General features: G+C 32.0%; 1 protein-coding gene across 1 annotated transcript; it reads left to right on the plus strand.

The window, feature by feature from the left end:
- Positions 1-3,423: 3,423 nt before the first annotated feature.
- On the plus strand, positions 3,424-11,632 carry LOC128183780 (thymidine phosphorylase-like). The gene is made up of 8 exons (XM_052852933.1): positions 3,424-3,705; positions 6,213-6,418; positions 6,676-6,904; positions 6,990-7,108; positions 7,784-7,946; positions 10,049-10,276; positions 10,846-10,986; positions 11,209-11,632. Exons 1-8 carry the CDS (start codon positions 3,573-3,575, stop codon positions 11,343-11,345), a joined length of 1,356 nt encoding a protein of 451 aa, XP_052708893.1. The 5' UTR covers positions 3,424-3,572; the 3' UTR covers positions 11,346-11,632.
- Positions 11,633-12,699: the final 1,067 nt, after the last annotated feature.

Genomic DNA, 12,699 nt, shown 5'->3' on the forward strand with positions numbered 1-12,699 from the left:
TTTTCAATTTATTTATTTTAATAAGATTAAGAAACGGACTATAGTTAATGCACGTTTTCAAGAGTTGTCTCTCTTGGGGACAATAATGAATGCTCCCCAGGGTTCATGACCCTGAATATTGAGTAGGCTGTGAGGTGTGTCTGAGTTGAAGAAAATTTCCTAAATATAATGCTGGAATGATAAATACATACATATTTCATTATAGACCTGTATAAGTTTAATATATTCGCTTTAATGCAAAACTAAGTCAAATAAATAAAAGGGAAAATTGACTAGGCTAATAGGATTTATGTATCCTAACCTGAGAGAAATTCAAAGCAACCCCCCCCCCCCCATCCCCTTATGGTGTCGATATTAATGTGCATTAAAGTAAATTATAATTGAAATATTTCACCGGTTTAGAATTTTCTTTCACAGTATTCAACCAAAAATACGTTTTAGAAATTTTGGAAAGTTAAAAAAATTATTGTTCTCAACGGGGATCAAACTCATGACCTGTAGGTTTGTAGTAAACCCACTAACCCACTACGCTACGGTGTAAGTTATTGCTGGTGGGAAAGAAACTCTTTGAAAAATTATAATTGATTTTATTGTTTATTTGTTAAATAATACCACAAAACGTGAAGGTGTCACATACCACATGACTTGTAAGGAATGAATTTTCTAATTATCAAATCAAATCTATTCATTTAACAAATTTTTCAAAAGAGCGGTTCCCCATACAATTTGTCTCAGTTTAAATCAGCCAGTACCGGAATAGCATGCTTCCAGATTTACTTTTTTGCGTACTGCGTCATCAAAAAGTGGTGTATAGAGCCACCTTAAAATACTTGGATTTTATCTTCAATTGATAATGGTAATTATTTTAAGGTAGATTTAAGGGATAATGTATTGACTATCTAGCTAAGAGCTAACAATCTATTGAACTTTTAAAAAAGTTTGTTTTAATGATTTTTTTCAACCCCTTTTAACTTATAAAAGACTTTAAAAATTATTACAAAATATTCAGTACCATGAGATCCGTGTAAACTGACATTCAGAGGTGAGGTTGTATTAAAAACATGATTATGTATACTCTGAACGTTAATAGACATACGTTATTATAATTATATGACATTTTTTAATGTAATTGAACAGCAATTAGGTGTTATAAAAACATTTTACCTAAAAAAGATATTATAGGAATCATAGGTAAAATTCATGTTTTGAGGAATAATTGAGTTTTGGGTTCTATATAAATCTGTATAAAAAAAGTTCTTTAACAGACAGAAACATGATGGTATGTACAGAACTTCATAGAACCATTTTAACAAGAGCTTGGACTTTCGATAGTTGTATCAAGCAGCATTGTGACGTAGGCCTGTCTATTTCATTGTTGGCCACTCAGCCATGGCTCTTTGAAATCAACACGATTTGTCTGGCTTTGAGCTAAGACTACGCAATCGGTGCATATTTCGCTTGAATCCAACGTCATTTTTAACTTGTTCTGACGCAAGAAATAGATAGCTACGTCCTACCGAAAGTCCAAGGTTAAAATGGTTCTACTGATATTCCTACTGTCGCTCTATAAAAATCCAGTGCACCAAAATCAGTTGATCTTGAGCCTAGGCGGATATTCAATGTGGAAGTCATGAAAGTCTGCACTTTCATCTGAGGTTTATTTGTTTTAATTTGCCTTTTGTTCTTTTGATTTAATTACTGCAAATTCCTTATATTACGCGAGTACTTAATTCCGCGATCCCGCTGGTTTACAGTATCAAATCGTGAGAATATAAAGTCGCGAACGTGGAACTTTTCTCCTTATTTCTTATAGTTTTCAACTCTCAGAAAATAATGGCGAGATTTTAAAATCCGCGAAGGATGCTTCTCGCGATTTTACGCGGATGATAATTCCTCGCGTTTAATAAGGAATCTACAGTATGCTTAAACTGATTTTTTTCTCTGATATTTAAATTTTTGTAAAATTCTACCCCCCCCCCCCCCTTATTCTTATTATAGAAAAAAATCATATGCATCATATTTTGCATCTACAAAGTAGCTTTGTATTTGTTGAGAAAGTGAAGGTTAATGATTATTGTATCTCATTGTATGTTAAAAAACGGCAAAAATCACGAACGCTTGACTTCGTGAAAGGGCTTGGTAATTAGAAAGCAGTGGGAAAATGATTCTTTTGGGTATACATACCTTTTTCTGTTTACATTTATTTAGAGTTACAGTAATGCAATAGCATGATACTTTAATTTATTGTTAACTACAAATGTGATCATTAAAAATATCAATATTAAGTAACAACAGGTACATGTTCGCTCAACCTCAAAGGCTCAATTTTTAAATGAAATGATTTAACAATTTTGTGCGCTTTGACATTTTTTCAATTAATTCTATTTTCTATGCATGATTAATAATGAAAAAGAAATAATAAATAAAAATGACATGTAAATACTTTTTGATTTCAGATATATATGATCAAGGAACCATAAGGATCGTATCGCGGGGGTCCTTTCGGGGTTCATTTTCTGTGCGACTGACCAAAGACACAGAATATATATTGAACCGTTTGTTTATCATAAATAACCAAGCTATGTATTACAGTATTAACATTATATATTTGGTCTTTTGAGTAGAGAAAACATAAATAAAACATAAACAAAAGAATATAAGAGGTTTATAAATAAAATTTTTAGATATTATATCCTGAGAATTTTAAATTGATTTTAAAGAAACCTAGACACGTATTGAGATCAGACCCCCCCCCCCCCCCAAAAAAAAGGACCCCTTAAATATGAAATTAATTTGAACATTTGAGCTTCGAGAAAAAAATTTATTTTATTTGCAGGCATTTCATATGAAGACACTGATGATCGGGTTTTGTAATAGATTGAGTTTGTATCTACTTTTTGACTGAAACAACCTGCATCTGCCACGCATCTGTTACCAACCGGCAATGAAAAAGTGCTTAGATCATTTTCTTCGTATAACTGTGAAAAAGGTTGTGGATATTCCTTTAAAAAATGAAAGCGATCGATAGAGTTTTACGGAAGATGCAGAGCTTATCATTTTTTGATGTAAACAAGGCTCATGTCACGCTTTTGCTTAATTAATATACCGTTCAGTACCAGTTTTTTTTATGCCACCACACAAGTTTCCGCTTTTCTGACCATTTGGGATTTGGAAAAAAAATAAATTCTAAATTATCTCTCTTATAAAGAAGGTCTGGCCCTTCATTTGAACAAATTTAAATCTTCTTTACCCAATTATGCTTTGTGTTAAATTCGTTAAAGATGAAGTGAAAAGTTTACGACGACAACAACAGCAACGACAACGACAGATAACAAATAAACTTTGCATAGAATAGCGCACTTCAGCCTCGGCTCAGGTGAGCTAAAAAGGAAAGCAAATCAAAACGGAAAAGCTAATATTACATAATTTATCGCTTGTTGTGCAGCATTTAGTGTTTGACACGTGTTTACAGATAACCGGACATTTTTGAGTGCCTTTGTATGCAGTATTCAAACAGACGCTAAACACGAGAGTATTTTTCCATTTCACCAGTGCATATAGAGCTGTGAACAATGGATGCATTTGCAATCCCTGATTTGATAATCAAGAAAAGAAACGGACAAGCCCTCACCACAGGGGAAATTAAATATTTTATCCAAGAGGTGGTGAAGGGTGAAAAAGGTGGAATCCAACAATGTCAGCTCGGTAAGAGAGAGAGAGAGAGAGAGAGAGAGAGAGAGAGAGAGAGAGAGAGAGAGAGAGAGAGAGAGAGAGAGAGAGAGAGAGAGAGAGAGAGAGAGAGAGAGTAACTGTATAACTGCGAAGTTAGTAATTTTGTTTTTAAGGCATCTTATTTTTTGCATAAACACAAATATTTACATTAATTAATTGTATATGCAAAACTTGTCAATTATGCAATTATGCAATAGTCATATCTATGCATAATGTTATACAGTTACTGCAATAACAAAATAAGGATTAAAAGAATTTGAAACAATTATTCTAATCTACTGAACCAAAGTTCTGGTTTATTTTAGGGAGAAAGTTTTGCTTTCACTTTCGATATGCATAGAAATGCTGCGTAAAATCTGCAAATTGATACAGTGATCTTTGTTGACTTGGCCGTAAAACTATTTAATGTGTGATCATCTGTTAATTTAAAATAGACTGTTATTAGGCCACTTTGGACCAAGCAAAGCGAGCTTTAGAATTTGACATAAAGAATCGTGTAATTGTTAAAACGAATTTAAGCTGTAATAAGTTTACATTTTTTTAAACCGTTATAACGAATTTTATTTGTTTTAGAACGTAGATTGATATAGTCTGACTCAATAGCATTCCACTTCTTTTAATCCAGAGTATTATTATGAGCAGTGAAAGTATTTTTAGTACTTTAGTAACATTTTTGAAGCTTAAGCAAAATAAAATAAAAATTAAAAAAAAAGGATGTTGATGTTGCTTACTAAACTTATCATTTTGATAAAATATAGAATTTTTTTTAGCCCTTTACCTGATTGAAACTACCAAATATGTGAACAAGAAAACAGTTTCTGTAAAATGACAGTTATATATCAGAGTTTCCAGCAGGTAACCTGACTGTTTCCATGATCTGCAAAGAAAGCAATGTCTCAAGTCGGATATTAATCTAAGACAATCCAGTAAGTGAGTTAACCTTGGTGCCACCGGCCAAGACCAGTTCTCTCAGAGAATGGAGAGTTTTTGGCTTCTAACATAAACTGAGCTACCAGACGATTAAGTAATTATCATTTAATCGACACTAATTTTATCATCAACGTTTTACATTTTAATCTCTATCATTTTATGTCTTATGATTTGAGAAGATGTGGCGAAAGTGTAGGTTTGTCGAATGCACAACCAAAAAGATACCAAAACCGGAAGATAGATTAAGATTATCTGATATAGTGTCTTCACCATCGAACTAGCCAAGGCAAGTCGTTAGCCATTTTTTAGATGTTTTGTCATTATATAAGTCATCATGCATATTTTTATTGCTCAAATTAAATATGTCAGAGGGACGGTATGAAACAATAACAGAACAAATCAAACCTTGGACTCTGCTTTATTTTCTTAAACTAATGATAAAAGGAATCTTAAGATAAGGGTAAATTGAAATAGAGAGACAGAAAGAAAGAGAGGGAGAGAGAGAAAAAAATCGGCCGGTCTGACCCAAAATGACGCACTGCCATATCTTGATTTTTTGAAAAGTAATCAATTTACTACATTAACTGAACTTAATAGTTATTTAAAAAAATAACAATGAGCCCGGGGGTAATAAACGGCATTCATGGGTCAAAAATCAAGGTCGAAGTGTGAAAGAAAGTAAGAAATTAATTTGCAATTAAGTAAAAGTCATACTGTATTGCTCTGACTTTTAAAGAAAATTTGGTGCAAGTTTGACCATGTTGCATAGCTTATTGATTAGTGCACGGGCCTCTTTATTTTGTTATGTTTTATGTTTGTTAGTTAGTTTGTCATTACTTTACGTTGGTTGTATCGGTTAATTTCATTACAAGTAGTAATTGCGATGTGTATTATAAGCACGAAAACAAATACCAAAGAATTTGACGATAACGCATATCTCTGTACAGTTCAACGAATACTCACAAAACTGTACCGTCTCTTCTCAGATATTCCATTATTTAACAGAGATCAGTTTCTAGAAAGATCTGATAAGACGATTATGCAATCAAAGCATCTTGGTTACGTTTAACAAGACCTTCATAGATAAAGAAAAGCAAACAAGCAGGAAAAATCTGAGTGACCTAGTTTGAAACCTCTGCATGTTCTGCGTCGTATGTTTTCGATCTCCTTGAAAAATTGCGTGCCTTAAATGCAATTTAAATTTTAAATACAAAAGTTTAAAAAAAAAATGGATATCAATATTATCCAATGAAAAGGCAAGGTACATGTAACATCCAAATTCTTCAAATAAATATTAATAAGTCCGGTGTAAACTCGCGAAAAGGATATTGTACGTCAAATGAATAAAAAAAGTTTTGAGGAGAAAAAACTTAATGTCTTTATGTAATACCATGACAATAAAGCTTTTCAATAGAGTTCTTTGAATCATGGAAGTGCAAAAAGGAGTTTTTAAATTATTTTAGCATTATTATCTAAAATTATTCCGATGAATATTTGACATAAACAAAATGAATTTTTCTGAGACACTGGTCCATGCTTTTACAATTCAGGAGCGATGCTGATGGCAATATACTTGAAAGGTTTGACAGACGAGGAGACTGTGTGTTTGACCAGGGAAATGATAAATTCGGGCGACGTGCTAGGACCTTGGCCGGAAGAATGGAAGGACAAGGTCGTGGATAAACACAGCACAGGGGGCGTGGGAGACAAAGTCAGCCTCATCCTAGCACCTGCTCTTGCAGCTTGTGGAATGAAAGTATTACTGCTTGATAATGGCTAATTTGATTTCACTCGACGATACATAAATTGATAAAATAGTAGTACTGAGTTATCAGTAATTTATTTATGAAAACATGACCATATGCCGACTTGACTTTTAAAAAACTTTTTATTACACGAAAGTTAACAAGTTTATCTTCCCGACATGAATTCCTCTTTCACAGACATGCATATTTGCAAATAAAAAGGGCGCTATTCTCTGATAATCCATGTTTGTTATTATGATTTGTGTAGGTTCCCATGGTTTCGGGGCGGGGCCTCGGTCACACTGGGGGAACCTTAGACAAGCTAGAGTCCATTCCCGGATTTACTGTCGATGTGTCCAAAGACGATATCAGGAAGATAGTGGAGAAAGTCGGCTGTTGCATTGTGGGACAGACAAAAAACTTAGTTCCGGCTGACAAGGAAATGTACAAAGTACGTGACGTCACTGGGACCGTTGACACCTTTGGTCTTATAGCAGGTACGGTACCTTAAATTGTTTAATATGTTCTCATTTTAATTTGATATTTATTATAATTATAATATATTTATATATATTTTTTCAGGTTCCATAATTTCCAAAAAAGCAGCTGAACAGCCGAAAGCTCTTGTCTTGGATGTTAAGTTTGGGATTGGAGCCGTAATTCAAGACAAGGATCAGTCAAGGGAATTGGCGCGGAAAATGGTATGACTGGACCAAAATCATCGAAAACAAGCTATATTGAGATAATAATGCAAACATAAATTATATTTCTTTGCTGTATTCCGTATGATTCGTTGGTCTATGCTTTCCCGATTATCTAGTTGCTGTTGTTTGGTTGGTTCCTGTGCAAGTCTCATTGTAGATACCTCTCATTTGCATAATATCAAGGGCCGTAAACATGGGTTGCCTTTTCAAAAGCTTAGCTTAGCCGACAAAATAGAAATATCCGATCACGTCAAAAAATCTAAACAAACATCAAAACAGGCGACTGAACTCCAAAATAAAAGCCCAAAATCACTTGTGTGTGATAGAGCATTTCAATAACTCATAAAAAAGGAAAACAGACTAAATTTAACATTTAAAGCATGTTGGAGTATAAATCGAAAACACACATTTACTCATTTAACATTTTTCCAAGATTAGATTTGTATGAATTAAATAAGATGCCAGTGTATATATATATCTTTATTAAACTTGCAGGTGAATTTTAAATCATGGACAGCCAAATATGTTTTTGTTATGTTTTATTTCATTATTGTATGATAAATCTTACGGAAATACACGTTATGTTCTTTAAATAGTTTTATTTATCGACAAAAACTGTGAACATACATTGGCATACATTAATATATTAATCTAATTTATTGTGCGTTTTAGGTGACCATTGGAAAAGGTCTCGGTGTAGAAACATCAGCCCTGTTGACCGATATGAACAACCCCATAGGTAAAATGATCGGGAATGCCCTGGAGGTGGTGGAATCCATTGATTGTCTCTATGGAAACGGACCACGTGACCTTGAGGATCTCGTCCTTAAACTAGGTTAGAAGACTTATGTTTCTGATGATCTGTACAAGGCATGTATCTAAAATTTACTCAGTCAAGTTAGATATAGAAGTATATGTGTAATAATTGTTGAACAGTTACAGTTGGTATTGTGTTTTAGTCAAATGAACCGACAATGGCCCATTGAAACGTAAGTAGATAAAACGGTGTGTCATCATTAATTTTATGGTGTCGGAATTAATATCTATAATTTTTTTTTTTTATTTATTATTTTTTTTATATGCACACAAACATTTTGATAATATAATTCAAAGCCATTTTTGATTCATCCACTCACACATTCATGCTCACATTCACCATGATTTGGCAGTGGTTGCTTGTTTAATAAAGACAATTAGTTAATATTAATGATAACCAAAGAAGAAACAAAAGATGAAAAATTATTGAATTGTATCAAAAATATGTTTCCATACATGCCAGTTGTTGGTAAACTTTTGCATTTGAAATGTCTGACATGAAATGTATTTTTCAACTTTGTATTTGTTATTTACATAAAATAACAGCCCTGATAGACTAGGCAGTATATCTTTTTTAAGACAAGAGGCCCATGGGGCCACATCGCTCACCTGAGCAACAATGGGCGTTCAAAAGATATTGTGCCACATGGTCCCTCGGTAGAATACCAAAAAATAGATATTGTAAAGTATTCGAATTTTAGACTTATTTTTGCATATGCGTAATCTTTTACATTGTACCTTCATGAAATACTATATTTTACCAGAATAAGAAAATCCTACGCAAGATATAAAACTAAACATTTGGTATGGGTACACTCTTAAGTTGTTAACTTCCCATTCCCTTTATTTTCGTTCTCTCCCCCCCCCCCCCCCCATTTGTAAAGCGATCAAAATATATGAGAGCATATAGGTACATTTTTTTCATCAACTACTAACTAGTTTTTGTATTTAAAAAAAAAAAGATAATAGTTATTGTTTTTTAGTGAAAAAATCTTACATGTATAAATGTGAAGAAGAAAATTGTACCTCAGTGTGCTCAATTCCCCAAATTAAAAACATTTAAAAATTTTATTTGTATTCTCCATTATAATTTAGTGACTGATATTTACTTCGCGTACAAACCAGGATAATTTTCCGCTGTGATATTTTCTTAGGAATAGCGATAATTACTTCATCCCCGCAACAGAAATGTGTCGGAACTATTTACTCGTGTCTGAAAAACTATCAAAAGTGATGTAGATTTCACATTATTTATTGTATAAAGAGGGGGTCCTTGAGAGTAGGTATATACAGAATATCATTCTTTTATTTTGTTTGTACAAGTATTTAACATACTCTAATTCATATAGAATTTCTAATGTTCAACCAAAATTTCAGCGTTATTTGACGAATTATAAGCAAGATACAGAGCTCACAGTTCGCCTAGGTTTGAGTCATATTTTGTTCACATGAGTTTATTACATTCAGCTTAAGATTTTTAACTTGGTATTTCCTATTCAGCATTTAAATGGAAAAAAAGAATGGCCTTAGATTTTCAATTCTTTTATTCACTCAAGACCAGTTCACTGGTATTTGAGGTTCAAAATCGGATTCGTGAATGTGCGTTTTAGAAACAATGCATAAAAATTAAAGATTCTGAGAAACAAGTCAAAGACTTATGTTAATGTAGCTCATGCCATTTTACAAATTTTCATGTAGGATAACATGACTCATACCTAATGATAATGATAAAGGAAAAACGTAAAGATGAAAAGAAGTTCATAGGATGACCCTCTGCCTTTCAGTCAACTGAATGATAACTGAATTGTCTTAAAAGGTGACTGAATGACACAGCTATTCCATTAAGCCATCTTTCAGTAATCATTCAATCACATTTCAGTTGACTGAACCCTGTGGTTTACAAAAGAAAAAAAAACTCTGGAAATTAGATTTGTAATACTGTAACCAAAAAAAAGTCTTTACAAAGCAAAAAACGAAAAATTGACAAGGTGATCAAACAAAGTTAAAATAAAAACTATAGAACTCAGTTATTAAAAACTAAAGAAGTACATTTATGCACAGAACGAAAAAAACGATAAAAAAGTTCGAATTTTATTGTAATTATATAACATGAATATCTAGGTGGACAGTTGATGTTCCTCAGCGGTAACGCCCCTTCATCCGAAGCAGGAGAGACGAAACTTAAGGAAACACTAAACAACGGATCAGCGGCCAAAAAGTTTGAGGACATGATCATTGCACAAGGAGCTGACCCCGAGAAAGCCAAAGTATTGTGTGATAAGAATGCTGACGTATGGAGTGTGCTCCCAAAAGCAAAGTTCATAACCCCGATAAAGAGCCAAAAGACGGGTTTGATAACGATTTGATTTTTGACTCATCATTTATTGATGTCCACTAAATATTTGGTATTTTCGGCACATGTTATAATACAATCATAATATACCTTAATTTTATTGAAAGAAAATATGAAGTTCCAAGAAAAATCATATTTCTAGAGGGTTTTGCCCGAGGGAAATATGATTTTTCTAAAAGAATATCTCTTTATATTTCTGGAACATCCAGTCTATAAAAGTTTTATAATTTTCAAATAAATGTTCGACTTTTCGAAAGCAATAACTTTTTTTATTATTGTATATTTTTTCTTTCATAAATTCGGATCAAATATAATAAAATTGATTTTTGAGGTTTAAAGAGAGTTATAAGGATTACATTTTTTTGATTAAATCATATCTTTTAACATCGTATTCTTATATGGGCTATTCATACCTTTGGAATAAAAAATCACGAAAATTCCTAAGATATGAGACACGATATTTATTTCCCGGGAGCCATGACGTTTTATTTCGCCCATTGACGTGACTCTCAAGAATAATTAGATGGCGCGTTATTAAAATAAAATATTAAGCTATGTTTTTTAGGTTACGTCAATGCTATACAATCACGTGATTGCGCCGAATGTTCTCTGAAACTTGGAGCTGGTCGCCAAGCATTTACGGATCCAATTAACTATGCAGTTGGGCTAGAAATTTGTGTTGATATTGGGTGTGAAATCAAGGAAGGTACGTAAAAGCCTATTTCATATAAAATATGAACATCTTTTTTGTAGGAATATATATCAAACCGAAATTAACTCTCTGCATTTCATTAAATCTTACTCTATGTTTTACGTGAGACACATGGTTATAGTATCGTCTTTAACTTATAAAAATAATCAAGTAAGAGTTTTACAAGTATGTCTATCTCAATGCAAATATAAGACATCATATATATTTGTTTGTTAGGTGACCCATGGATTAAAGTTCACCATGATTGTGACGTCATTCCTGATGCTATAAAAAGCAAATTGATGAAATCAATTGATATACAGCCAACTAGACCAAAAAATATCCTGGCCACCAGGGTATCCGAAGTCATTTAGAATGATACATGTGAAAATGGAAATCATATTATCGAAAAAAAAAAGGTTTTTACTTCTTGTTATGTAAAACAGTTAACAATTGTAACAATCCACAGGCAGCGGCTATTACCTTTTCCTCAATTTGTAAAATTGTCAAAATTATGTAATGATCTAGAAATAAAGGTTATTCAAGGTAAACGTAACACTTTTACACAAAATTGTGCAATTCCATGAACAGATTTGTGTAATTAAATTCGAGGTAGTTAATGTATTTTACTTTTATTGTAGATTAAATTACTCATATACTATAGTACTCTTTAATGTTTTATTTTTTTTTTTATCAAAAATCTGAAATGTTGTGTAATTAATCTAATTTTAGTAAAGAATTTTAGTAAAAAACTTTATCAATTGTGTAGAGTACTATTATTTATGTTTTTAAAACATGACTTCTAATGATTTTTTTCATGGCTAGTAATTTTTTCATACATGTCTTTATTTGATGATTCACTAGTTTTTGTTTGGAAGTTAACCATTTGTGTTTGTTACCATTCAACATTCAATCAGGTTCTATGTACATCGGCTATAAACTTCAGAATTCACTCAATATCTATAATATTCAAATTTGAACTTATCTAGTCTTGTTAAGTGCATTTAAATGATCTAGTCTAATATCTTGCGTATTATTTACACATCTATCAAATTCATTTTTTATTATGAGTGTTCAAATTAATAATTATATTGTCTTAGATTATGTTATTTACTAAAATGTGTTCAGTGGACCAACATCATACCTCTCATTTAAATCTTCTTGTTAATTTTAATTAAAAGTCGCAAACTGGGAACATTAGTACTCGAAATTGAAATGATGTATTTTAAAATTTATCTTATGACTTTTGATAAAAAAAAATAAAAAAAATCTTTAATGAAATTGTGTAATGCTTTTTAACTGTGGTATTCAAAAAAAAGATCACATTAACTATTTTTTTGTTGTTGAAATTATAACTTATTTGTGAAAAGAATCATAATTATATATAGTTCTGTAATAGATGTACGTTATCAATGAAATTAAATAGCTATTCGAGCAGAAGTACCATTCATGAATACCTTTCTTATACTTAAGTTAACTTTTAATATTCTGGTATTGTACTTTAAATGATTGCAAAAATTACTTATTTGACATTTTGATAAGGTGTGGTGAGAAATCATTTGTCAGTAGATAAAAACTTTATCTAAAATCTTTTTTTTAATAACGCCTTGTTAGCCGTGTTCATTTCTAGCTATTTTTGACGATTGCTTTATTTAATCAAAGGTGCCTCACTACATCGTAAAATAGTTTCTCAAATCAGCAGAAAATAACTTGATGATGATAGAAAAC

Source organism: Crassostrea angulata, chromosome 5, assembly GCF_025612915.1.
Source record: "Crassostrea angulata isolate pt1a10 chromosome 5, ASM2561291v2, whole genome shotgun sequence".
NCBI classification, from domain to species: Eukaryota; Metazoa; Mollusca; class Bivalvia; order Ostreida; family Ostreidae; genus Magallana; species Magallana angulata.

Coding starts and splice junctions, on each gene's coding strand:
- LOC128183780 (XM_052852933.1), top strand. CDS start 3,573: ATGGATGCATTTGCAATCCCTGATTTGATAATCAAGAAAAGAAACGGA. Junction 6,905..6,989: donor CACCTTTGGTCTTATAGCAG/GTACGGTACCTT, acceptor ATATTTTTTCAG/GTTCCATAATTTCCAAAAAA. Junction 7,109..7,783: donor GGGAATTGGCGCGGAAAATG/GTATGACTGGAC, acceptor TGTGCGTTTTAG/GTGACCATTGGAAAAGGTCT.